This window comes from Amblyomma maculatum, chromosome 1, assembly GCF_055883805.1.
Source record: "Amblyomma maculatum isolate TAMU_Amacu chromosome 1, ASM5588380v1, whole genome shotgun sequence".
NCBI lineage: Eukaryota > Metazoa > Arthropoda > Arachnida > Ixodida > Ixodidae > Amblyomma > Amblyomma maculatum.
In genome coordinates, this window is record NC_139344.1 from 68,050,678 (window position 1) to 68,078,144 (window position 27,467).

The window sequence follows — 27,467 nt, forward strand, 5'->3', positions numbered from 1 at the left end:
TAGTTGGAACTATCTTTGGCACTGCCTTTCAACAAAAAAATAATAGGCAGGCATGGAGGAAGGAAAGCAGGCTAGAAAAAAAGTTGCGGTGATGATGATGGCCGGCTCGGAAGGAGGCTGCTACTGGCTAATGGCTCCGGGCAGTGTTGCCAATTTAGCTACTTTGTAGCTAGATTTAGCTACTTTTGGACTCAACTAGCTACCAAGAAAGTTAGTTTAGCTACGAGTAGCTTTTTTAGCTCCTTTCTTCAAAGTCTAGCTACAAATCTAGCTATTTTGGTGAAATCTAGCCTAAATCTGGCTTCATTTCGGAAAATTACTGACGTCAGGCACATAGCGCCATCTGGTAGTTTTTAAACAAGACGCAAACCAGACAAGCTTGCGATATAGTGTTCTACTTGCGAGAAAGAAGGAAACACTTGAAAACAGAGAGGAGGATGCAATACAAAGCGCCGCTTACATACATGCCGCCCCTTCTGCCTCCATGGAGCTTCCTCCATGTCTGCCTCAGCGAGAAAAAAAAAAAAAAAATAGCTCACAAAGTAAAGAGGCGAGGCGATGCGGCTGATGCGGCGGCGCAGCTTCTGACGGGTGTCGCCTATCGCGCAGCGCGGGGGCTCCGACGAGCATCGAAGTCGTGCTCGCGGTACACTGTTGTGCATTTGTGTACGCATTCCTATTACTTAAACTCTCAACGTTCCCTGCGCGGCGACCATAAGGCGCCTGGAATCGACTGTCTGATTGGACTCTCTTTGCGGATCATGCGCGGTCAGCGCTGATGTGGATGAAAGAGGCCGAGAAGCCCATCGGTCCGAGTTACGCCGAGTCGCGCACTGAAGATATCGCCTGGACAGTCATTAAACCTTTCATAACTCTCCGTTCATAGGCCTCTGTGTACGCGCAAAAAGTAGATAAAAGTCCATTCTTTACATATTTACAGAGCAGTGATGCATCCGCAGCTCGTCTTTTCTTAGCGCGCAAGCCTTAACGCTTTGCAAAAACTACGTCTGTCTAAATTATCGGAATCGAAACCTGAGCACGTTTATCATTCGTTAGTTAGCACTTGTCATGCGTAGTCGCCTGCAGGAAACCATGTCTTGATAGCTGTGTTTAATTTTTACAATAATAGAGCTGCCAATAAATGCGTTATACATGCAAAATATAAAGTAAAAATTCTTGCGAACAAATCTAGCTACTTTTAGCTCCTTGCTTATTTTTTTAGCTACTTTTAGCTACTTTCACGCTGCCATTTAGCGACTTTTGCTCACCGACATTTGGCAACACTGGCTCCGGGACTCGGCGCGGATTGCGAAGGGACGCGGTGAGATCGTGAGTACAAACTTTTGCATTTGCGTGTGATCGCGATGCAGTGTCGTCGGGCTCCCATTGTGTTCTTGTCACCTGCAGCAGCAACTGTTGTAGAGCCGCGACATTTGTGTTGGTGCAGCAGGCAAGGCTCAGAACTATATGTCACCTGTGCTTGAGCTGCGATAAAAACGGCAGGTACATGTCCACTTGGCTACATTAAAAGTAGTGACCAACGTTCTCCCTGAAGGAAGGACTGTTCATGTCAGTTCTAAATCCCGGATCCTAAGACGTGTGTATCGTGAAAGCTGGCCACTTGCCGATAATGCTTGATGTATACAGGGTCCTGAATATTTGGGGGCCGGGTTTTAAAAAAATCCTATGCAAAATCTACTGCCCGATTTGAACTGAAATAACGTTCACAAAGTAGCAAAGTATGGTCTATGCTATCTGATAAGTGATTCAACATCGATACCTGCCTGATTTTTCGAAATCGAGGAAAAACTGCTCTCGGCGGCGTGCACAATTTTCGCAAAAGAGAGTCGAAAAGCTGCTTCGACATGGTGCGTCATCTGTCGAGCAGTGAGGCAAACGCCATCTCGGCCGTTGGCTCGCTTGCACAGAGATAAGGCTGCAAAGAAAAGGTATGCAGCTTCATCAAAAACACGTTGGTTGAAAAGCTACATATCTTTTTTTGTAGCAATATGGCTGTCATGGGGGGAGGGCAGTGAGTAATTACTTTTTATTGCAAGTCTGCTTAACCTTGGAGGGTTTCCCTAAGCCATATGAAATGGGCATTAGACGATTTTTTTTTTTTTCAAGGGACCATGTGTTGATGAAGACAACTATGCACAGCATGAGAAAGTGGCTGTAATGTCCAAGACCGACTGAAATACAGACCTGCACAGATAGCACTGCTCCAGCGCGCACCTTCTAGTTCATAGCCTTCGCCGCTAGGGAACGAACACTACGGGTAACCTGGCGATACTGTAAACCTGTTAATAAGAAGGGTCTATTAGTTCTGTCATTTTTCTTCGTCGTTATAGTTTATTTATCTGTCCACGCTGTAATGCACAAGCACCTGTTCTGCGCATGTGCAGCGAGTAACTGCAGTGCCGTCGCACAAAGCGGAATCGCGGTATGTCTTCTGGCGACAGAAAAACATTATAAAAATAAACACTGTCCGCTAAAATACAAAAAGGCAAAATTTTAGAAGTATAACTTGGGCAAAGATCTTTTTTTTTTTTTAATTTGGGTACAGTTTGTTTATATTAATTTGTGATTTGATGATGATGAAAATGACAGACGAACAGGTCAACCGAGCGCCCTCAACGACGAGAAAGGTAACGAAAGTTGGCGCACGAGGTCCCATAGGACCCTGTTTTTTGTGCAGGTCTGTATTTCAGTCGGTCTTGGTAATGTCAAGGTGCAGCTATGGGCCTGGTGCGCTGCAGCTTTGGCCGAACATGTGGCGCCGTCTGGGAGGCGCCGCTGTAAAAGGCGGCTGTCTGGATCCGCAACCGTGAGTAGCGCCGACGCTGTGTTCCGATTTCTTTTTGGTTTCCCGTAAGAATAAAAAATAAACAGCGACTAAAACAAGGGCCTGTACTTACTTAGTCATTTCGAATCTCATATCGCACCCATTGCTTTTCGTTTCGGCTGCGCATTTCCCACTTTTCTTTTTTTTTTCTTTTTTGTACAGTACTTGACTCTAGGTTTTTTCAAGCATGCGCGAGCGATCGCTTATTTGTATCGAGCGCGCAGCACGCGACACACACACACACACACACACACACACACACACACACACACACACACACACACACACACACACACACACACACACACACACACAAACGGGTCTTTTTTTTTTTTTTTTTTTTTGACCAAGCTCGAGCTCTAAAGTTGTAACAACTACTAAAATTTGTTGTAACCAGCGCTGGCAGGTCTTCGGACACGGCCTGTGTTGTAGAGAGCGCGGAGCCTTCCTGCCCAACGGAAGCTTTTTTTTTTTTTCTAACGACTTCCTAATGATAGTTTCCAGCTGTTCTCGGCGCTCGCTTTTGGGAAGCCTAGCCTGACGTACGTAGAAGACCTAGAAGCACGACATGGAGAGCGAAGCTAGCACATTGCAGGAGTGTGCGCTTTCTGACTTGACACACGTTCATATGGCTCCCCGCAAAGAGAAAACGTCCTTTTAAACTAACAGCTCTATCTGCTGTTGTGTTTATGGGTGTCATAATAGTTATTTAAAAAAAAAAAAAAACCGTCGGAAAGCAATCAAAAATCGATTTTTTTTTTTTTTTTTTTTTTTTTTTTTTTTTTTTTTTTTGCGGTTTCCTTGGAAATCATACGAGAGCGATGTATCGCATCGCTAACAGACCAGGGGCCCGATCCTCGATATTCGCCTTTTCGGCCATGTTGTGACGTACCCGTGACGTGAAAATTGAGGCGGTGCTAAAGCACGTAAACACAGAAATTGGTGACGAAATTTAAAAAACAAGGAAAAAAGTTACAAAAAATAACGCCGTCGTCTGCTACTTGGCGCCGATTACAAAAAAGCCAACGCTGCGATGCCGAGAAGCTGAAGGGTCGGTGAGAACCGTGTTTACGCTGCATATACGCGTCGCGCGGCAGGGCAAGGCTGAGATAGTGATACTTACATATACGTTGCGGCTGTACTATACTATTAGTTACGGTCGTTGCGACCACAGTGCATCATAGTACACGTACGCTGTCGGACGTCCAGCAGCAGTATAGGCTGAGCGAACGGCGGTACTCGACGCAAACCCCACAAACAGCCGGTCGTCAAGTGTGAGCGATGCCTTACTTGAGATGAGTGCATGTGGCTAGCTGTGCGTGTTTCATTTATGGACTTAGTCGCGCAGAGAAATCGGCGAGTATCAGGATCGAGCTTTGCACATTCACTTCTCAGCTAGTGGCTATAAAGAATTTGTTTACGAATACTGAGAATTGGAAGTGCCCAGCAGATTTTCGGGCTGCAGTTGCCACTAGAGAAGAGACACACCTGTTCGACGACAATGCTGGCCTTCTCAAGGTATCACTGTCGTTGGAAACTGCCTGCGGCAGCCCACCGCTTCCATCATATGTTAGCAAGTCTGCTACGGCTGCGTGTCGGCTTCAGTGACGTAGCGTGCGGATGTCGGCCCGGTGGAGCGGCGTAGCGAAAACACGCATAGTGGAGAGCTCGATTAGGCCATATATCTGGCGATCTTAGCCTGCGCTGACGTCGGACCACATTTAGCGCGTTAATTACATCGAAATGCGATCGTCATGGCTGGGCAACGCACATACTGCGGATCAGAGAGCCGAGCGTCTATAATCATTATTGAGCCATCGCGGCTGGGACGTTTTCACGCTGCCGCACAGGATACGTTACCGCGAATTTCGTCACAAAAATAAGCAGAGAAGATTTTCTGGCAGCAATCAAAATGAAATAAAAAGTGTAGCCAGATGCCCACTGGCAACAACAGGTTAGCTTTCACGCTGATGGCATTTAATGTGCCCTGAATTACACATAGCACGCTGTATGCACATTTCGCCGCATGCAGAGTGTGTCACTCTGTTGTGGCAGATGTATTACCTCGTTAAAATAAAAAAAAATATTCTCCTTGGTTTCTGAGCATGTTACATAAAAACATTTTATAAAAGTAGCAACACTGTTCGTCTGATGCAGGTACACATCACACCACAATGTCACAAGTGAAACAAAATTTGTCAGGTACAGCCTAGTTCCTTTGCTACTGTTTACCAGTTTTGCACTTGCAATAGCATCTGGCACTTTCTTTCAGTGCAACAAGATTCTTCAGAGGAGAGAAAAGGGTGAAGAGGTCGGCTAGAGAAATGCCTTCACATATACTATTTGACGCTCAGGAAGTGAAGGAACAGACATGAAGAGTGAATATGATATATGATGCCTAATTACAATGAGCTAGATGCAGTATGAAAACCATTTTCTTGAAGCAATTGTCATTGAATGTAGCATTCATGCACACATTAACCAGTGCACATGCTACACAGAGCCCAAACCTGTCTCTGAGTGAAGCAAGGGAGCCAAAGGGGAAAACAAGCATGACTTTAAGGACACCGTAAGTAAAAAGTAACAGCAACAAAAAAGGAAAACAGAAGTATGCACAGGGACAATATTAGACAAAAAGAGGCATGAATTGCAAGGCTGATGTGGCCTGCAGTACATTATTTTTAGGAGAGACAGCAACGCAATCGGGTGGTGTTCTGGATTTTTTGGCAAAGGGTCATTAATGCCAGGTGATAATACTGTATGATTTGTATTGGCTTTGCCATCCCCTGTGTGCTCTTCCAGCAATGCATAATGTCCAACGCGCTACTGTCTAACATCCACTCTCTACACTCTGACTCAAAAACATGCTCAAATGAACCTCACCTGAATACGGGCATAAATATGGGAATAAAGCATGGAATTTACTTTTTCGATATTCTGATTGCATATCATTGGAAAATTAAATGTGATGGCTTGTTTAAATGAGCGTATGATTTGCAGCTAGTGTGTCTTGTATGCATGGTTTTTCCAACAGGTTGCAGTATAGCTTCTGTCCATTATTTTGGCAAAACATGCACACTTTAAGAGACCTGCTACTCACGTAACACATTCCCTGTAGCTTTAAACAGCTCGTCGTTGACTAACAATTGGTGTATCATTTGCTTTCGGTACTTTTTGGCATTTTTTTTTCCATGCACCTGACATGAAGCCTTGCTTATAAAAAAACTGAAAATTACAATATACAAAACAATACAAAATTTATTTACAGCACTGCACACTCTACAATACACAGCCTAAAATGAAAGGCTGTCACACATTCAAGTAATTACAGTATTGTTGTACAGCTCATCGCCATATCTGAAAGGTGGCACGGCCTTGGAGACCAAAGAAGAGAAATTAGTTATACAAAGCAAGGGAACACAAGATAGGGTCAAAAACCCATTCTCCAAGTGTTTGGCCCAAGATAACCCCAGCACCAGCAAAGCAAGCACCCACTGTTTTACCAAAGAGTACCCAACACCACTGAGGATTGGTCCCCAAATGCTCAAACCACTAGGCTGCAACTACAGTCAAGGGATGCTATGCGTTCCGCAGTATTACCAGTATCAAAGATTATGGAACTCAACGTCATTTAAATGGTAGTCGGCACCTGGGACAGAGCAAGTATTCCCTGATTCCGTTATGGACAGGGCAAAGGTAGTTATAGTAAGTGTAAGAATGATTTTATCTGTGCATAAATGCCTGCCACACCTAGAATGTTCCCTTTATGCAGTCTACCAAAAAGCAGAAATGTTTGTCTCAGGAAGACAAGCCTTAAGCAATATTTCAGCAAGTCACTCAATGTGACGGCTATCAGGCAAACCAGCACAGCACTTGAAAACTTCATGCTCTAAAAACAATTGTGGGGACACGCAAGCTCAGCATTTACCGCTATGACACAACAGCTTTTATGGCTCCTGTCTGCAGACTCTCATTCGTGTGAATCGACTTTGCTACTGCTAACACCTAGTATTTATTCTATGATACATATCAGTAGCGTATACCTGTAAGTTATCCAATTATGTGGAAGACCACTTGTCTAGATACCTATAAAGCCCACTCTAACCAAGCTGTACGGATGCGGTTCCATGGCCTAAGGGTTGCCTGTCTTATTACCCAAAGATCCTGCAAGGTTTATCACCTCACACATTCATCTCAAAGGTGAAGCCAGAGACATCACATTGAGTACTCGGCCATGTCACCTGTCTGAAATGTGCCCAAGATTTTCCACTCACAACGTCGCGTTTTGTGCAGAAAAGAGGCTTTAACGTTGCTGCATCAAAAAAAAAAAAAAGCAAGAAGCCAATAGCTGAACATCTACGCTACATTAGGCTCTGCTGGCTCGCAAGACATTTGACCACAGTGCCATGAGCCAAGTTATAGATGCAGCTGTGGCAGAGGCTGTACCACAGAAACAACAGATGAATGTGGTCAAGATAAAATGAAATCGCTGTGTTCACAAATTCTTCAATACATCATGAAAAAGATGGCTCACTTATGGATAGTATGACGTCTACTGTGTTCAATAGGATTGTACCTTCAGGAAGTTACCTTTTGAATGCAATCTTAAGAATATATTGTGGTGTTCAATTTAGGCTGTACACATAGCAGACGTGCAAAATATGGAACACATTCTGAGGGTTAAATGCAGAGAGGATTGCTGAAGCTGATATAATAGGAAAGCATAGGGATACTAGATAACGTAGAAAATGTGACAATAGGATAGGTGTAAGTGAAACTAGCGCAGCTGTCACTTATGAGAGCAAAAAGTTATACAACTCAGTACTAGCACAATGGTACAAAATGTTGAAAAGTGATGATGAAACACAAGTTTCCTTGAAAGTGCTCCTACATAAATGAAATGAAAGTGATTGGCATAAAATTTATGCCCCTTCCTTAAAATTCTCAATTTAAAGCTCACAAAGAACAATGAAGATAAGGCTACAAAAGCAACTAACAGAAAAAAAATAATGAAGCAGTTATACACAGCTGCAATCATTCGATAAACATCTCGAGTGATGAAGCCATGCTTCAGTGGCTTAGAGCATGAATATGTGAGCTTTGCCAACCCTCTTTTAACATATGTGAGTGCCGGAGGGCATGTGGCAGCAGCAAGAATGTGTCAAGAAGCAACTGGCCCAGATAGCAGCCTCATAATAGGGGTATGGAAGGTCTACACACAACGCTATCATGGAGGGAGATATTTTATGGAACAAGATATGTAGCAATGTACAAAAGGAGCAAAGCATTTTGTAGAGCTGCAGTCAAAAATTTATGAAGGACAATCTTATCAAAAAGTTTTTATTTCATTCCTGCGCTTGTGCATCATTATTGTGACTATGGGTTATATAGTGAAACATGAAATGTCAAGCAATTTATCTCGTACACAAATGAATGCATTCTTTCCCCTGCAAAGCCACCTTCAAGAACTTTTGCCAGTGGGTGCACATGCACATCAATATCACCTAGTTACAAAACAGAGAAGTCAATAGTTGCCTTCGTGAAAAAACTGAAGAATACAAAAATGTTCATTGATAGCCGAGCCACACAAATGATGCAGAGGTTAAACAGGTTATCTGGGATCTTGATTAACATTACTACAAAGCATCAGTAATTGCAGTGCAAAATGAACCTGGCAAATTTTGCAAAAGTGGAATCTAAAATTGCCAAATTGGGTTGACAAGTTGGCGGGGGCCTCATTTTCCGTGCATACAACAATGAAAGACAATGACCACCAAATAGATGCACAAATTATCCTTGGGAAAACTAGTTGATTGCTGTTCATCTACATTCAGCATATGAAGAAAGCAATAGAAAACAAGCATAAAGGCAACCAAATACAAAGAAGCACAGCTCGCTTCACTCTGCAGTTTGTGGGAAAATACAGTGGGCACCTTACGTTTCACCCTAGTAGCACACAAGATAGATGTAACGAAATGGACTCTGCTATGGTAAACGACTGCAGACACATCCACCAGGGTGCACGTATGTCAAATATTCTCACTGAAGTAGTACATCACAGACTGCCTGCTTGCCACAAACACCAAAGTGAATTGTGAACTATTGGTGCATGCACGTCCTACTCAGAATGGCACTTCTGGAGGTAGAAGGAGAACGTTTTTGTACCTTTCTGTGTTTCATTGACATGAAGCACTTAATAAAATGCACACTGAGTTTAAGCAGAACACAAAAAAGCAAAGTATACAACAAAGAATGACAGCTCTCAGCAAGGGCCACAGCACTTGTAGAAGAATACACTCAGTATGTCTACAGATGGTAGACAAAAAATTATAGCACCAAGGAAAGGTTTGGTTTGGTTTGTGGGGTTTAACGTCCCAAAGCGACTAAGGCTATGAGAGACGCCGTAGTGGAGGGCTCCGGAAATTTCGACCACCTGGGGTTCTAACATCGCACTAATGTGCACTAACCACACAGCACACGGGCGCCTTGCTTTTCGCCTCCATCGAAAAGCGGCCGCCGAGGCCGGGATTCGATCCCGCGTCTTTGGGAACAATAGTCGAGCGCCGTAACCACTGCGCCACCCCAAAGCTGAACTTGGTTCTTGCACATGCTATCAACAAAATGTACACCAAAGAGATGGTTATATCTCAAAACCACAGAAAAAATTAAGACTTGGACGGCTTTTCAGCAGTATGCTATCGAACATGAAGCAGTAAGAATGTGCACATTGATCACTTGTGGCATATATCAAAATCATGACAGCGAGTGAAAATCTCAAGTGCAGGTGATCAAGTTGTTCCTGTCCGAGTTAATATAAATGTTGCACGTCCTCTTCCTTGTACTTGTCGATGTTCCTGCTGCGATTACCATTTGCAGGTGGCGTCAATGTCATGTGATCTGCACACACTACAAGCTGTAACGATCTTCAACAAGAGCTGTCCATCTGCATAGCACTTCACATCTGATGTGGCCGTCCAGGGACAAGGCGCGGCCTCCCAGATTATACAAGCCTAGCACAGAGGTTAATGTTGAATATGGCCCCAGGACTTCTCGCCCACATGATGACTCGGATCGGAAGTGCTGCAACGGCTGCACAAGGTCCACACGATCACCTGCAAATGTTTAGTGCCTAAATTATATGCAAATAAAATATCAAACACGCATGGCACAGGAACATTCAAAATCATCAAAGCTGCAAGCTATGCTGCGGTAAAGTGTAATCTATGAATGCAAGAAATGGTCAGTGCAAAACCTATACCTAAGTGAACCATTTCCGTAACAGGTTGTAGTGCGAAGGTTAACTTTTTCTATTTTGCAACTAAAGGAACGACTTATATCAGGCGATTTTACATGTTTTTCCTTTATCGGTCGTCGAAACCATTAACCAAGAAATCTTGACAACTACGAGCACACTCAGGTTTTTTTGTTTTTTTTTTAAGTTTGTGCAGTGTAGAGAAGTTGAAGAAAATTATAATGCGTCGTAGAAATAGGCAGCTAAAAGCAACGCATAGTGCTGATTAAAAATATCGGATTCGCCGCATGCGTCCTGTAAGTATTCCTTTAATCTTCAGTCATTTCCCGCCTGTGTACAACTTGAATGCGAATGACACTGTATGAACAGTCACCTTTACAGGTTTTCCTATTGCGCTTACCTCTGTGATGCTCGACGTGCTGCAGCATTTCCAGCAGATTGACTGCGTTGCCTTGCTGGTCGACACCCATCGACAAGCCCGACACATTCCAGGAGCTCGTTGCTCGGCCGAACGAATACATTTCGTGCCATCCTACATCAGAGGCGTTCACCACTGCCGATTCCACCCGAAACACCAGTAGCTCAACAGTTCAACACTCCGAGCGCAGGGCAATTCTCGCTTCGGAGTTTGCAAAGCCGCCACACTACACTCCTCAGATCTGACTGTACTGACGAGCTATCTTTCAAGACAATTCGACAGCATTGCTGTGCTGCAGCAAATCCTCGATCACTACTTGCAGACGACGAACGGCACGAAGACCGCTCGTAAGCGTACAAGTTCTTTCCTTCCTCTATGTAAGCGTACCTCCCTCCATGGCCGCCGCCATTGCTGGGTTATTATAACCGCGCAGACCAATAATTTCTTACCATGGGAAGAAAGGGTTTGAAATAAGAAAGCAGTTAGCGCCGTCACGCGGCCGCATGCTTCTGCCCCCATTAGAGATTGTCTCAAACGTCCTTTATTTCATACGCGCTCATAATTTGCTTTTCTATTCCGTTTAAAAAGCCATACAAGGTGTATATAAAGTTATCCTTTTACTTTTAATAACAAGCTAAGAAACTACGGTAGGCTAACGGCTGCATAAATCAGCTTGCCTGTCGCCATAGCCTCATTAGCATAATTCGGGTGCCTCGCCACTCGGCGAAATTATGGCGGCCAAACGTCAGCATTTTCGGTAATGGCGGCACGTCAGTTACGTCATGACGCGTCAACTTGACGTAATCTAAATATGCTTGCGTATCACGTGTTTCACGTGACATAGCTCCAGCCAATCAAATTTGAGCATCCGCTCCTTCCCAGTATGCCATTATTTTCATCACATTGGTTAATCGAGCGTAAGTGTTCTCCAAACCACCATCAGTAACTTTGCTTCCACTCCAAAATCATTCGTATTTGTCATCCAGTCAACAAGAATAGCTCCGGTTGAAATCAATTTTCACTGCTACGTCATTTTGACGTAACCGCTAAAAGTGCTTGCCTCAACTGATGGTTTCGCGCCACAAGTTTGAAGCACGTGACTCTTTTCTGAGCCAATCAGAAAGACAATATGGCGCCGCCAGGGGAAGGCGAAACAAGCGTTTAGGGGTAGATCGGCTGAAAACGCTGATTGGTCAAAAAGTGTGACGTCACGCATGACGTCACGTGTAACGTCACGTGTGACGTCACAAGTCACGTGACATTTTGTGACGTCATGTTTTGTTGGGGACACACGTGTTTTTCCCAGATTGTCTCTAGAGTCCCTGGATTCCCCGTGCTTTTGAGAGCGCGCGCGGGAGGTTAAAAGAAGCATGCGCTCCTGTCGGAATGGCTGCAGGGATTTCCAACCAGGGTGAAAGCGATCCTCGGCACGCTGACCGTGATTCCAATCACGATGATCGTCAGCTACATGATCGGCACTGTGACATCTGCAACAAAGTCTTCACTGCGCGCAAGAACATGTTACAGCATAAGAGAAATGTTCACAAGTTGGAGGCAAAGGAGCTGTCCTGAAGTGTGATGAGTGCAACTGCGCGGGCTCTCGACGCTGGAAAACTTGACTCGTCACTATAGCGACGTACACCAGTTCCCAGCCGAACATCGGCAACTGTCCTTCGCGAACGACAAAGGTAAGTAATTATATACATACTTCGTTTTTATTTTTTATTTTTTTCTGTCTCGTTCTTCGATCAGCACATGTGTGATTCCATATATATATATATTCGGTTTTGCGATGTGAGCATTCGCGGCTTGAACTTTTGGTACAGGCGAATTCGCATGCGCAATACATGTAAGCATAATTTATTTTTTTCCATGTTCTCGGCGATATGCGCTGTTTATATAATCCGCTGCCTTTCAAAATTTCGCAGGGCATTCTGCGATTCGTTTAGCTTGATGAGGCGTTTTCTGGAAGCTGTATTTAAGATGTACTCGATCATTTTTAGATATATAAATGTTAGACTAATGTCAGACTGGAGCTGTATTGCCGCGTCTCATATTTTTTTTTTTTTTAGTTCTTGTTCTTTAGGAAGCGTGAATACTTCCATATATTCGCAATAGACCGTTTTTCTGAGAGCTTGATTAATTCTCATGTCTCGTTTTTATTATATAGCTGTGTACATATAGTGTTCATGTCCGCGCTGCACTGTTCTTGCCTGTATTTGTGGTCGGTTTTGTATAGGAAGCATAATTTCGATTATTTGATATTTTTCTTTATTTCTTTATTTTCATTTGTTTTTTGTTCGCTTGTTGCCATGTCAGACGCTTCGAGAAGCTTGGAATTCAACCCCATCATATACGTATATTTATACGAGTTGGGAAAAAAAATGCGTTATTTCGGCTCAGCCGCTGACCACAGGTACCTTTTGAAAGGCTACGTTTTTACATTACTAATTTCACTTTACTATGCATGCTGCATTTTCTCCGAAATCGAGGAAAACCTATCATTTGCGGCAAAAGCTTAGTGAAGACAATAAACCGAAGCAGAAGAGGGCAAATACGGTCTGGTTGGCACATGCTTAAGAATCGAGTAAAGCGCTAGGAGAGACGAAACACGTGAACGACAGAGCATGCATCTGTCTGTCGTTCACGTGTTTCGTCTCCCCTAGCGCTGTTTTACTCGATTCTTCAACCGAAGCAGCCGATTTTACAGGCTGCGCTACCTGGCGAACTATGACGCAATACAGTTTGGGGGCTGGTCTCGTAGTTCGTCAGGTGGAGCAGCCTGTCGAATCAAGTTCTCCGCTCGCCACGGTGAAAAATTCTGCTGTAGCAGACTGCCAATTTTCGCCGATTCCGGAAAACTAAGGCAAGCACAGATGTTAAATTATATCAAGAAACTTAGAACAATGGTCTACGCTTTTCGATCGGCACTTCAGTGAAATTGCCGGTTTTGTTTAGTGCACCGGTTTTCAGCCATGTGGAAAGGTGGTGCGGAACCTTAATCAATTGCGACCGGTATTGAGACTATAAGGTAGAGGGCAGGGCGAATCTTGTATTCGTGCTGCGATCTTTTGCGTACTAGAAGCACGTTGTGTAATTGGGATTGAATCGATCGGTTAAACAACGCGCATTTGATGCCAGCGCGCGGCTACAATAAGGGATTCGACTCCTCCACATATCATGCCGCTCGCCACGCATTGCAGGCCCGTCTATCAGCTAGTTTCAGTGGTGCCGGTATCAACAATCGCACGATCATCTCTCGATCCCTATCTCCTTCTTTCGCGCGCGCTCTTGCGCTTAGAGAAGTTAACATTGACATTGAACCTACGTGGACCCCGCAAGACCAGAGTAGAGTGAACTAGTTCACTCTAACCAGAGCAAAAGCCGGAGAGCTATCGCGCGACCTTTCATTTCTTTTATCGTGGGCGTGGGTTTCGCACACCCACCTCCATTTGAGAAACGCATTGGTGTAAGGCATATATGTAAGCAACTATTTAGATCAAGCATGTATTTCAACCATATATATATATATATATATAATGTATATGTATATAATTCAAAGGAGCGAACAGTCTATGAGTCCAAGGGGAACATTTTCAATACCAACAACAAAACATTAAAAAAATATATGTCCAAATGTTCGCCTTGGGCTCGTAGACTATTCTCTCCTTTCAATTATATATAGCGAGCCCCTCGGTTCTCAGTTCCCCTTCAATTCTTTTCTATATATATATACATAATATAAATACGAATCCCAGGTCAAAAGTCCTCACAAAGGTGAATGTTCTGCGTTTGTGAAAAAAATAAGGGGGCTATATGTATATGCTGTAATAATTAATGGTCCTCAGGTGTGGCAGCACTCGGTACTATAACTGTCACAATGTTCGGTACACAAATTCGCATCTGTCTGGTGCAGTGTTCTCTAGTATTTATGGGTCCAGCCAGCGGCACAACAGTCAAATTTAATTGGTCCTGTGAATCTGCAATTTTACAGATAAAAAGGTTCTTCCACAGTCGACTGCGGTTTCTGCCACTTGAAAAAAATGCGGGCAAATCCCAATGTTAAAATACTGTGGGGAAAAATGTGGACTAGCAAAGCTACCTTTGTGGTTGGCATTTTAGCCGAATTATAGTCTGGTAGTTTGAACAGAATATTTTACAGCCCAAGATTGATAAATATGCAGAATAATTAGTTGCAACAACTAAACCTTCATGGTAGAATTTCCCTGAACATTGCAAGATACTCAGCAATACTGGAAAAAAAAAAACTATTCCACACATGCAGTTTTAGGAATGTGGACTACATTATACTGTAAGTAATAGTATGTGTTGTGCACAACGTTTTTCAAACAGTCATGCTTGATGAGTGTAGAAATTACTTTGTCAGTGATACAGAGCCCTGCTTTTTTTTTTTTTTTTTTTTTTTTTTTTCAATTTACAGAGTTCCAGGAATGGAAAACGAGAGAGGAGGTGAATGAGGACTGCAAATTCATAGCACCTCAAGGCGAAAAAAGGCTCGCTGGTGGAAGTACAAGGGTGTACTATAAATGCCACAGGTCAGGAGTGGCTAGGCCAAGCCGAGGGAACAAGGTACGGGCAATGAAGAGCCAGGGAAGCTGCAAGAGTGGTAAGACATGCCTTTCTTTTATGATTGTTACTAGAGAAAAGAATGAAGTCAAGGTGATGTACCAAAGGACACATTATGGGCATGATGCAGATATTGCACACCTCACCATGACCACCCAGGAAAGAGCAATCATTGCAAGTGACCTTTCAAAAGGAGTGCCCATGAAGACTATAATGAAGAAAATAAGGGCATCAATAACAGTCAAGCTGACTCCTCTTCATTTGACCGATCGCTTAACCTTACACAACATCAAACGGCAGTATAATCTCAATGTGCCTGAAAGATGTCATGACAGTGATGCTGTCAGTGTTAGCACATGGGTGCAAATCACGAGGAACAAGAACCGACCTGTTGTTCGCTTGTACAAGGAGCAGGGGGCTGTTGACTCAACAAATACGTTCAGCACGAAGGATTTTGCTCTTGCTCTAATGACAGAGCCACAGGAAGACCTTCTGAAGGTTTTGGGCTCAGGAACAGTCTGTGTTGATTCCACACATGGAACAACAGGATACCAGTTTGAATTAGTGACTGTTCTGGTGCTGGATGAATTTGGAGCAGGACTGCCTATGGCATACTTTATCTCCAGCACAGTAAATGAAAAAACTTTAACAGCCTTCTTTGAATCTGTGAAGTCTTCCACAGGAGCATTATCAACTAAGATTTTTATGTCAGATGATGCATCTGAGTTCTTCAAGGCTTGGTCAACTGTCATGGGTCCACCTCAGCACCGACTGCTCTGCTCATGGCATGTGGACAAAAACTGGAGGCGAAGGATTATGGAGAAAGTCAAAGGAAGAGAACTTGGAGCTGAGATTTACCGGACAGTTCGCACACTGCTAGAATCCCTTGACAAGAATGAGTTGACTGAGCTTCTTGAGCCATTTTTGGCCAACAACGACCCCAGGCTGCAGGAGTTCATGCAGTATTTTAAAGCAAACTATGCTTACCGCCCAGAAATGTGGGCCTACAGTTTTCGAACTGGCCTCGGGATCAATACAAACATGCATCTTGAAAGAATGCACAGGACTTTAAAGCATAATTTTCTGGAAGGCAAGAAGAATCACCGTGTCGACAAGCTCATCTCGGCACTGATGGACATGGCATACCATTTTTTTATGAAGAGGATAGGCCACATCACAAAAGAAAAGAGAACCTGCAAGATGAGTCGAATTGAGAAGAGCCATCGAACTGCCATGGCAAGCCCAGCATCTATAGAGAGGAATGAAGATCGAACATGGACTGTGCAATCCCAGTCCACAAAAGGCCTCGCATACAAAGTCTCAAAGGTGAAAGATGGTGCTTGCTGCCCTCTTGCATGCAGTGTGTGCATGGTGTGTGTGCATAGCTATGCATGCACTTGCTATGATCATCTGATGTCCATAATAGTTTGCAAACACATTCATGGTGTGGTCATAGCTAGCACACCAGAAATAGCAGCTGTGAAAATCCCTGAAACTGCTCTAGGAGTGTTGTCAACTTCGAAGATAAGTGAGGCTTTCCACATCTTGGAAAGTGTTCAGGCAGCAGAAGCCTCAACAAGCGTGGCAAACTCAGAGTTGGTTGTGGCCAAGATGCAAGTAATCAAGGAATATACAGTGAAAGAAGAAATTTCTCAAGAAGTGCACAACAAAGCGTGCAAGCTTTTGGACCCTGTGCTGAAGATCTACGAAGAAACTAACAAGCAACAAAAGTCCCACAACTCAAGGGAGCCAGCCAACAAGAAAGCTGGGCATCAACTGAGGTTTCATACTACTAAGAAACCTAGGTTGTCCAGCTTAGGTTTTTCTAAGCCAACTGAGCTTCAGAAAGAGAGTATCAAAAGGCAAATCCTCGACAGCACCACCGAAGATACTCTTATAATTACATCTTCAGGACATGAATATCTTTGAAAAGTGGAATGGAACCCCTATGCCACTCTTCTGCACAGATCTATGAAGATAATGTGAAGCAGGAAATGCACAAGCAAGCATGAAAATTTAACTTCAAATTACATTTTTTTTTAACCCAGAAAACTAGCATGTACTTGGAATAAGTGTGAATTCCTACTTCTGAGAAGAGCACTGCCTTAGACTGACTGAGCCTTTCATCTCTGCCGAAATCACCGCCACTACATTTGTAAAGGTCCTTGTGCTTCCTGTATGATCTTACCTAGCTGTAGGTGAAGTTTGCAGCTGTATGGTACCAGTTGGTTGGTGTGTGCGTTAGAGCGCGAGAAACACCTCCAAGCTGGCCATATATGCTGCAGGTAAGTACTTTTCCTTCCAGCCCATCATTGTGCACCACTAACACGCTGGTCATGTGTGCTGCAGGTAAGTATACTTTTTCTTTCAGCGCAGCATCTCGCACATCGTGCGCTGCATCTGGCAGAGCCAGACAACATTTTTTCTCTCGGCAGAGCCTGACTGCTAGAGAGCGCGTCTCCCAGGTGGCGGATAGGGAGGCTCTAACCAAGCACCTGAGCTATGAGCTAACAAAAAACAGAATTGCTTCAATCAAAGGAAGGAGTGCTCAGACACGAGGTGTTTTATAATGCCATGGTGCTTCGTAAGAGTGGTGCTTGCACCCACGGACCAACAGAGCTTTTACCTGAATGCCTTGTCATGTTTCTCACTTGTATGTTTTATTTTCACCCAGGTCCATGGCTGCATGCTACTGGCAATTAAAAAATTGCTGTTAGAGTGGAGCTTGCATACAAACATGTTCTAGACAAATTTTCTGGCTGACAGCATTGTGCACTATCACAAGACAGGTAAATGTATGCATACCGAAATAAACAGAACTTTCCATGCTAATTAATCCCACTGTAATGCATTTCAGAGGACAAACAGGCAAAGAGACATGGACACCATTGCTGCCTTTCACAATTGCATTCAAGAATCCATTCAGTTAATGGGGATATCTGGTTGTAATTCGCATCCTGCACCTCATGTTGGAATTTGCTTGTCCTAGCACTTCAATGAAAATATTTATTGATTTTGATCTTGCAAAAGTGTTGTCTTCTCACTTGTTTCTACATGCATGCTTCCAGGGATTTCGATATATAAGCAACACTGCCTGCAGTGCACTGAACACAAAGAAAACTACAACACTTGGTGGTGATATGTGTTCACACCACTGCAATGAATCACAATCATTTATCCTAATAATGACATGTTTCAGGCATCAGACATTGCTGAACCACATTCTTCAGCACTTGTATGAATGGCAGCAAAATACTGTTGTAATAGCCAAGGGTATTGGTTGCACAGTGAATTAGATATAGTTATGTAAGCACACAAATTTGCAAAATTAACTTAACACGTAACACTTGTCTGTGTCTAGCAGCTGTTTGTCCAAACCAGTTTTTATCATGTTCTTGTGATCTTGGCTGGTGCCTCTCTCGCCAGATGTTGCATACTCGTTCAAGACTAGAAGAAAAGCTGCAATAGTGGCAAACAGAAATGATGAAATATGAATATTTGTTAACTTAATTGCACTATCTTACTGAAGAACTATTGCTAAATGAAGTTCAAGCAATATGTGCAGAAACAAGACAGCATTTTGCTAAGTGAATAGGTATAAGGCACATTCATAATGGCAGCACAACTCTTCATTATGACATTGAAGAAGAACATTTCAAACTTATACAAATAAGTGTTAGATCACCACTGAAAGTGTAATAGGTATTTGTATTCTAACTTCAATATTTAATTAGAGGCCGCAGAATGCAACAAATTCTAGGATAAGGTGAGCGATGTGGGACCATTTGTTTGGTTTCCCTAATAGGACTGTGCAGAAACAAAATTCCATTGAAACTAGGTGCTGCATGCATGTTTCAGTGAAGACAAACTTTTCCAGTGACTGAATCACAGCTACCCCACACATTGTCAATAGAGATGGGAGGGCTCGCTAAAACAAACAAAAGCTTTAAGTATGATGCCCTTAAAAAAAGCTTGAAAATTTGTACTAATAGATGGCTGCTTCTAAATACAAAAGAACACTGGAAAGGGTGCAGAAAAATATTTTTTTGCTGTTATTTAGGTTTGCTTGCACAATTTAGGCTTGCCTGAGAAGCTTCGTGATCAATGCCTAATCTACTGGAAAAATTTAGTATGCTGAAATGCTGCATTTTTGTTTTTCCCACTTCCACTAGCTGAGTGTCAAAGCATTAACATAATGAAATGTAGTCTCGTTTCGCTTATTTGTATTTCAAATGAAGTGCGAAGAGAAGCTAGTCAGGTCGTAGTTTCATGCAGATGTCGAGCGTCGTTGAGCCGTTGATAGTCTGTCACGTTACTAAGATGTGATGTCACTAGCATTCACTGATACCCTTCTGTGTTTCATGTGTCATTAATTATGGTGCTAACGACGAGTCTCAGTTGGGAGAAAGATTTAACAGCTCATTGGAGATGAATAAAATATATGATAAAAGTTTGTTGCGCCCAGAACTTGGCCTTGCATGACCTTACATAAGGCAGAAACCCGTAATATGTTTGTATAGCCTTAAAATTTGGTGTCCCAACCAGTTTAAAGACATGATCGAATTTGAATGGAAGAAAAAAAAAAAAAACTCAAAATGAACAGCGAACACAAAAACATCGTCGATACTAGAGTGCCTTGCCATGTCAATGATTTAGTAAAAATTGTGGTGAAATTTAAACTAAGAAACATCGCAGGAAAATGTACAGAACTGACATTTCAGGTTTCTGTTTTGTATTGACTGTAAAGAAACAGGGCAGAATTTTATTTGTTACATATGGCTTCTTGTACTACTGAAAATTGTGGTCAACTTTAATGTACCATGATTACACAATGAAAAAAAGGCACCGTTCTGATTAAATGATTAGAATATTGCTTACAATGTAGAAGTGTGGTCGATACTTATTATTCCGCATGGCTTATTTAGGGACAAATGGGGTAATCTTTCAACTGCACCTTAGCGTTCCCTTAAAAACATAAAAGCACTAGCAAGAGTAAGCATACATCGGAACACAGGAGGAACATACACAATAGTTGCCTGTAGATTTGATCATGCGTTTGACATAAGGGAAATGAGATAAACCTCAAACAGTACAAGATAACTCACAGGAATGTAAAATGACGAGAATACCAGGAAGAAAAAAAAACCGCAGAAACGTTGTCAGACCTTATTGCCACATGATTTACTGCAAAAAAAAAGAAGACGTAGATTGAACTACACATAAGATTTCATTAAAAGAAGCTAATCACAAGCGAAAATGTATGAGGTGAAAAAAACGCACTAGGGAAAAGAGGCACGGAAACAAACCCAGGACTTCGTCTACCCGCAATACTCCGAATCACTGCTGCTCTCATTTCTGGTGCCGCTCTCAAACTAGATGCTTTAAGCTTTACGTTAGAATGAATGAACACAGCTTCTGCACTCTATCCCATGAACCTGCTCCTGCCCTTGGTATGCACAAAGCCAAACTTTGACCACTTCTTCTCATTGCAGTAGTGGAAGCTGTAAATTAAATAAGACAGGATAATCTTCTAGAACCATCAGAGGTGTCATTTATGTCTTTTATAACCATCTAAATGTGGCGCAACATTTTCATGAGCAACAAACTGCTAGGAGAAAAGACTGTTTGCTGTTTTAATGCAAGTATATGCATTTCTTCATGAATGAAAATATTCAATATTTTTCCAAATTTTTCAATATGGTTTTTCTCAGCCTTTAAATTTTCCAGGAATTTGACATCCCTATTGCCACTGGCAAGGTGGAAGTAAGCAATAAAAAATATTTGTATACAGTGATTCTGTGCAAGAAGGGCACTCCCTGATGTCTTCCATGCACCTTTGCAAAAAAATAAAGAGAAGCAGTGCCTCATGTAGAGATGACTCCATGACGCATTGCGTATACAGCTTAGACCTAGTCATGGAGATGTACTTACGGGAGTGTATGGTGGCATATTTGTGCTTGAGTGGAAGGAAGGTCAGAAAAGGCTTTCACAACTAATGCTGTCTGCTGTTATTACCAGTGTGTAGATATGCTTTATAATATATTACAGGTACTCTGCTGGTATTAAAAAATGTTCTTATAGCTGCTGTTGGTTTCTAAACTTTGTTATTACATAGCCCATTAAGGTCTGTCCGAAAGAGAGTCCACTGTACATCAACCATTTCATGGTATTCCTTTCAGACTGCTAAGAAATTTGTGATGTAATATTTTTTTCGTCACTATTTTGGCTCATGTTTCAACAGCCGAACATGGTAGAATGTGTCTCAGACCACTAACCAATTCAAAAAACAGTATAAAATTTGGAAACCCTACAAGTTTCTCATTCAAGAACCGGCCGTCTAAACCTTTAAGTAGCTTTGACAGGTCAACATAATGATTTTGCATAAGCACGATGAAGATTCCCCTTTGTTTGGCATTGACTGTATCAGAGATTGCGAGCACAGTTGTGCTGATAGACTTCTATTGGTAGCAATGATTATCATGTCATCCCAAGCAGTTTCATGCCCTTATTTCTGCATGTATTCTACCAAAGCATTTGGTATGCTGTCAGGTTTCTAGTGGCCTCGGGGCTCTTTTATCACACTTGTCAAATTTCTCATCTCCTCTATGTAGACAGAGTCTAAGATGATCATCACATGGTATCTTATGTATGATACCTGGCATCTTTGAATGGGGCAAAGCCTCTTTAAAATTCAAAAGAGCCCCTCGCAGTTTACTGGATGGCATGTGGCCAGTATGCACATTTGCTTCTTGAAGACCCATGCCTTTGCCTAATTATGCCCAGAATGTACAAAAGCATGCCTTTTGGTCGAGATGATGACGTTGCATTTTGTGTAGGCATCGGCTGCAAATGCTTGTCGATCTGATGTCTGGACACACATTCAATAAGCTTTTTTGGGTATCCGTTCTTTTCCAAGTTTTGTAATTATTTCGTCATGCCCGATTCCGCGACCTGCTCTCGGAACTGTGGTTGCAGTTCACACCACATTGACCTCCCCTCGGTCTCAATTAAGAGATCGAGGAGCACTGCATTATACAGTGAATGAAAGAAAAAAAAAAGGGGGGGGGGGAGACAGCTATATTATTTCTAATGAGGTGCAAAGAAACAGTATAATCATTAATAATAATTGCTGCACTGAGCATGCATGCATACAAACCCTATTTGTAAGAAAATCCTTACTGGTTCAACAGGTTTAATTAAGGAACTATTCTTCCCACCAATTCTTCCCACTTAATTTTTTATGTCCCTGGGTCAGTTATATTTTTATCTGATACTGATCTTTAAAATGAGATATTTCACAGATGTATACACATACGTGCGCGTGCAGGGTTATGAATTAAAGGAAGTCCCCCCCCCCCATCCCTAGCTATTACGACCAAAACACCTCGCAAAGGCAAACGATGGCTATAAGACATCTGTTTCGATGCAATGGAATTTCAACATTAATAAAATATTGACAAAACTTATATCTGGGCTAGATATGCATATTGCACATATATACTGCTTAAGGGAAAAACAAGGGAAAAACAGATATACAGAAGAAAGAGAATAAAGGAACAAGAAGTAACTCCCATGAGAGTTAATTGTTTACAGTATATGTTTTAAGTGTGGGACAAAAGGAACAGAGTAGACTGGAGAAGGCGCTCTAACAACTCAGGTTTTATTGAAAGACCACTTGCTTAACTACTGTATTTGCTCTTATGAACGAAATGAAAGCAAGCACACACGGACAATTACTGCTCACAAGGAGACCTGTATCAAAGAAGCTTGGCCTATTGCTGAGCAAGAAAGTTTAATTCCTTTTTGAAAGCCCAGTCGAACACACACATTATCCGAACACACAATCAAATTTTTCAATCTCATCTGCTTCTATAATCTCCCGGCCTAGTTGAGTCCTGCACCTGTGCAACACTGTGGTGTTTCTCATCTCGGGAGTGCAGTTACGGCTTTTCCGAATGTGTTAAGTCATTTTGCTGCCTGATTTGTCTATAACATTTTTTTGGTATACTCCCTCAGCCTCTCATTAAGGTATCTCCCTGTCTGGCCAACATATCGTTTACCACGGGTGAGTGGTACTGAATACACTGCGCTCCTGGAACACTTCACGAAGCGCTGCTGGTGATGCATTTTACAAGCGACAGACTTGTCCTGTGCGATTAACCCTCCTGCATATCCTGAGAGTTTATCTGGTGCAGAACAAGCCACTTTTATGCCAGCCCTCGCAACCGATTGTGCGCGAACCCATGTATATATGGAATAACCGTAACTTTACTTTGATCCAATTGATCAGGCTTGATAGCTGTTTTTTAGCTTATCTTCAGCGACTGATGCCATCAGTGAAGGCTGGTAGCCTGCACTTGAAAGGCGCTGCACCTGGTCGAAAAACCTGTGTCCCACCAAGCGCCTTGTCCTGTCTACTCATACTTGTCATAAAGCATACTTTAAGAAATGCATCAACTTCAGTTCAGTCGTTCAGTCGTGTCCGACTCTTCGTGACCCTATGGACCATATCACGCCACGCTTTCTGGTCTCTCACTATCTTCCTAACATAACATAACTTCATCTGCAACGCCCCGAGGATGCCATCTAACCATCGCGTTCGCTGCCTACCCCTTCTCTGGTGACCCTCAACCTTTCCCAACATCAAATCTTTCTCCAGCGACTCCCCTCTTCTCATCAGATGACCAAAGTAGCTGAGATTTAACTTTAGAATTTGACCCTCCAATGAGCAGTCAGTGTTTATGGTCGACAATATCGACTGATTTGATCTTCTGGCCGTCCAAGGAACTCTCAAGATTCTCCGCCAGCACCACAATTCAAACGCGTCAATTCTTCGGCGGTCAGCCTTCTTCACAGTACAACTCTCGCATCCATACATCACAACTGGAAATACCATAGCACGAGTTATACGGATCTTGGTTGGCAGACTAATGTCTCTGCTCTTTACTAGGTGGTCAAGGCTAGCCATGGCTCTTTCCCAGAAGTAGGCGTCTCCTAATTTCATGGCTGCAGTCTCCTTCCGGGATTATCTTGGAGCCCAAGAAGAGAAAATCTGTCACAGCTTCCACTTCTTGTCCCTTGATGCTCCAGGTCTTGATGGGGCAAGACGCTATGATCTTTGTCTTTTTAATGTCCAGTTTAAGTCCAAACTTCTCACTCTCTTCTTGTATGCGCATCAGAAGTCTCTTGAGTTCCACTTCACTTACTGCCATTAAAGTGGTACCATCCGCATATCTAAGGTTGTTGATACGTTTCCCAGCAATCTTCACTCCAGCTGAAGACTCGTCCAGACCAGCTTTCCTCATGATGCACTCAGCATATAGGTTAAATAGGCAGGGCGACAGTATGCAGCCTTGTATCACTCCTTTCTCAATCGGAAACCAATCAGTAAGACCATGCTATGACTGTGGCCTCTTGCCCTTCATACAGGTTCCTGAGGAGATAGATGAGGCGATTTTGAACTACCATCTCTTAGAGAGTTTGCCACAATCTGCTGTGATCTACGCAGTCAAACGCTTTCGCATAATCAATAAAGCAGAAGTAGATGGGTTTTTGGAACTCTCTTGCTTTTTCCATGATCCAGCGAAGGTTGGCAATCTGGTCTCTAGTTCCTCTGCCCTTGAAACCCAGCTTGGACGTCCGGAAGCTCCCGATCCACATAGTGCTACAGCCTAGCTAGGAGGATTTTCAACATCACCTTGCTAGCATGCGAAATAAGCGCGATCGTGCGGTAGTTGGAACAATCTTTGGCACTGCCTTTCTTTGGAATAGGGATGTAAACTGACCTCCTCCAATCCTGTGGCCACTCCAGGGTTGTCCAAATTTGCTGACATAATGTATACAGATTGTTAACAGCGTCGTCATGGTTGAGGTTTTGATGCAACTCAGCTAGAATGCCATCAATTCCGCTAGCTTTGTTCTTAGCAAGGCTGGATAAGGCCCATTCAACTTCTCTCTTCAGGATGCCCGGCTCGAGATCAGTAATCACAGCCGTCTTATGTTGGGTTTGCACATCCGGGTCCTTCTTGTACAGTTCTGTGTATTCCTGCCACCTCTTCTTTATCTCTGAGGCTTCCGTGAGGTCCCTGCCTCGTTTGTTCTTTATCACGCCCAGCTTAGCACAGAAGCTTCCTTTGATATCTTTGATTGTCTTATACAGAGCTCTTGTGTTCCTTAATTGGCTGTTGTCCACAACTGCTAGGCACTGTATGTTCAGGATGGCATTCTTATCTCTCCTTGCGATTTTCTGAAAATCCGCATTGAGAGCCTTGTATCTTTCTTTTTTCCCCATAACTTTTGCCATCCTCCTTTCCCCAGCTATTTGCAAAGCCTATTCAGATAACCAGTTTGCTTTCTTGCATTTCTTTTGCTTTGGAACTACCTAACAACTTCTTGCATTATATCACGCACATCAGTCCACATCTCTTCAGGCTCTCTGTTTTCTAGATCTAATTCTTGAAATCGATTCCTCACTTTAACAGCATATTTGATCCAGATCATACCTGAAAGGCCTTTTAGTTTTCTGCGTTTTCCTCAATCGAAGCTTAAATTTGGCAACAAGAAGCTGATGATCGGTGCCACAATCGGTCCCAGGCCTTGCTTTTACTGCTTGTATAGCGCTTCTCCATCTCTGCCGGCAAAGAATATAATCAATCTGATTCCTGTACAGACCATCCGGTGAAGTCTATGTGTACAGGCGCCTCTTGTGCTGTTGAAAATGAGTATTCGCTATGGTCAGGTTATTTTCTTGACAAAACTCTACTAGCCTCTGCCCAGCTTCATTTGCCTCATCGAGACCGAACTTGCCTGTAATTCCGGATATTTCTTCACTCCCCACCTTAGCATTCCAGTCTCCATTAAGAAAAAGGACGTCTGATGAGGGAGTGCGGTCTAAAAGACATTGCAGGTCAGCATAAAATTTCTCAACGTCAGCTTCTTCAGCAGTAGAGGTTGGTGCGTAGACTTGGATAACTGTAACTTGAAAGGTTGACCTTGGATCCGAAGTGAAATCATTCGGTCGTTTTTGGGGTTGTACCCTAGCACTGCTTCGCCCATTCTTCTGTTGACTATGAGAGCGACCCCATTCCTTCTCCTGGATTCGTGCCCACTATAAAAGACATAATGGTCACTGGAATTAAATTCTCCCATTCTGGTCCACTTGAGCTTGCTGATACCCAAGATATCAATGTTCAATCTGTCCATTTCTCGCTTGACGATATCCAGTTTACCTTGCGTCATAGATCTTACATTCCATGTTGCTATGTGATATATATGTCCTTGCAACATCGGACCTTCCGGTCGCTTCCCGACACATCCACAACTGAGCGTCCTTTTGGCTTTAGCCCAGCCGTTTCATTCGCCCTGGAGCTACTAGGAATCGCCCTTTAACATGTGGGACGCCTTCCCCCCCCCCCCCCCCCCCCTCTAGTAACATGTGGGACGCCTTCCAACCTGGGGGGCTCATCTTCCGGCGCCATATCATTAATGCTATTGTGACTGGCCATAGGGTTTTCTTGGCAGGAAATACTGGAGTGGGTTGCCATTACCTTCTCCAGTGAATCACATTTTGTCAGAACTCTCTGCCGTAACTTGCCTATCTTGGGTGGCCCTACACAGCAGAGCTCACGACTTCATCGAGTTTCGCAAGCCCCTCCGCCACGACAAGGCAGTGATCCATGAAGGGGATGCATCAACTAGCCTGCAATAATGTCCTTGCAAGAGTTAATTGTCCTGTCGTTTTCTTTGTCTTATGGGTTTTTCAGTGCACTTGTTTTGTTTTATTTCAGTACAAAATGTTGTGCACTATAAAAAGAAATCAAGCTTCGCCATGAATGCAAAATTGAAAATGACATGACGATGTGCTTCTCACAATGGTTCATTCTGCCCCTGGTTTTGCAGTTTGTGCAAAACAACATCACAAGTGGCTGCCAGTATTTACCTTCGAAAACCTGCATGACCATAATTGTGCACGTTTAGAAATGATGGCACAAGTGCAACAAAGTAAAAGTACGGGCTGACTTGTGCCCCTGAGACAATTCGGGAGGACAGCCGCCCTCCATGCGCATGCCTATGTATATATTTCACTTTGCAGGAATTGTCATTACACAAACATGACTAGAGGAGGCTGATCGGAATGCCTTGAGGATGAAGTGATAGGTGATACAAGCTGATACAAGCTGCATGTAATTGTATGAAGAAGAGTCAAAAGTGCTAGCTAGAAGTGGACATGCTAGGTCATTCAACAATTAGTAAAAAACGGAGCAAGAAAATGTAACTGCCACAATGCATAGTACTTTCATGACGGTAAGTCACTGCAACAAGTGTAAGAGAGAGCATATATAAGCAGTTACTGTTCCAAGCAAATA

The 27,467-nt window shown here is 43.0% G+C and overlaps 2 protein-coding genes across 7 annotated transcripts; one reads left to right on the forward strand and one right to left on the reverse strand.

Annotated features, from left to right (window-relative positions):
* Positions 1 to 6,085: 6,085 nt before the first annotated feature.
* On the reverse strand, positions 6,086 to 11,254 carry LOC146202726 (uncharacterized). The gene is made up of 2 exons (XM_084588278.1): positions 10,498 to 11,254; positions 6,086 to 9,957 (listed from the first exon to the last, which is right to left on the reverse strand). The coding sequence occupies exons 1-2, from the start codon at positions 10,616 to 10,618 to the stop codon at positions 9,752 to 9,754; spliced, it is 327 nt and encodes a 108-aa protein (XP_084444404.1). The 5' UTR covers positions 10,619 to 11,254; the 3' UTR covers positions 6,086 to 9,751.
* A 659-nt stretch (positions 11,255 to 11,913) lies between these two features.
* On the forward strand, positions 11,914 to 18,116 carry LOC146202727 (uncharacterized). 6 transcript variants are annotated; one of them, XR_014703739.1, is made up of 4 exons: positions 11,914 to 12,203; positions 14,957 to 15,142; positions 17,777 to 17,891; positions 17,960 to 18,113. XR_014703739.1 is itself a non-coding variant. In XM_084588279.1 (2 exons), exon 1 carries the CDS (start codon positions 15,163 to 15,165, stop codon positions 17,029 to 17,031), a length of 1,869 nt encoding a protein of 622 aa, XP_084444405.1. In that variant the 5' UTR covers positions 15,149 to 15,162; the 3' UTR covers positions 17,032 to 17,891; positions 17,960 to 18,116. The 6 variants fall into 6 exon arrangements, 1 of the variants encoding a protein (XP_084444405.1); XR_014703742.1 differs by lacking the exon at positions 11,914 to 12,203 and adding an exon at positions 13,230 to 13,381 and having other exon boundaries at positions 14,957 to 15,105; XR_014703738.1 differs by lacking the exon at positions 11,914 to 12,203 and adding an exon at positions 13,244 to 13,381.
* The last annotated feature ends 9,351 nt before the right edge of the window (positions 18,117 to 27,467 follow it).

Excerpts from the sequence above, each read along its gene's own strand:
- LOC146202727 (XM_084588279.1), top strand. The coding sequence starts at position 15,163 with ATGATTGTTACTAGAGAAAAGAATGAAGTCAAGGTGATGTACCAAAGG.
- LOC146202726 (XM_084588278.1), bottom strand. The coding sequence starts at position 10,618 with ATGTATTCGTTCGGCCGAGCAACGAGCTCCTGGAATGTGTCGGGCTTG. Across the intron at positions 9,958-10,497 it reads GCACGTCGAGCATCACAGAG|GTGATCGTGTGGACCTTGTG; the intron begins GTAAGCGCAATA and ends AAACATTTGCAG.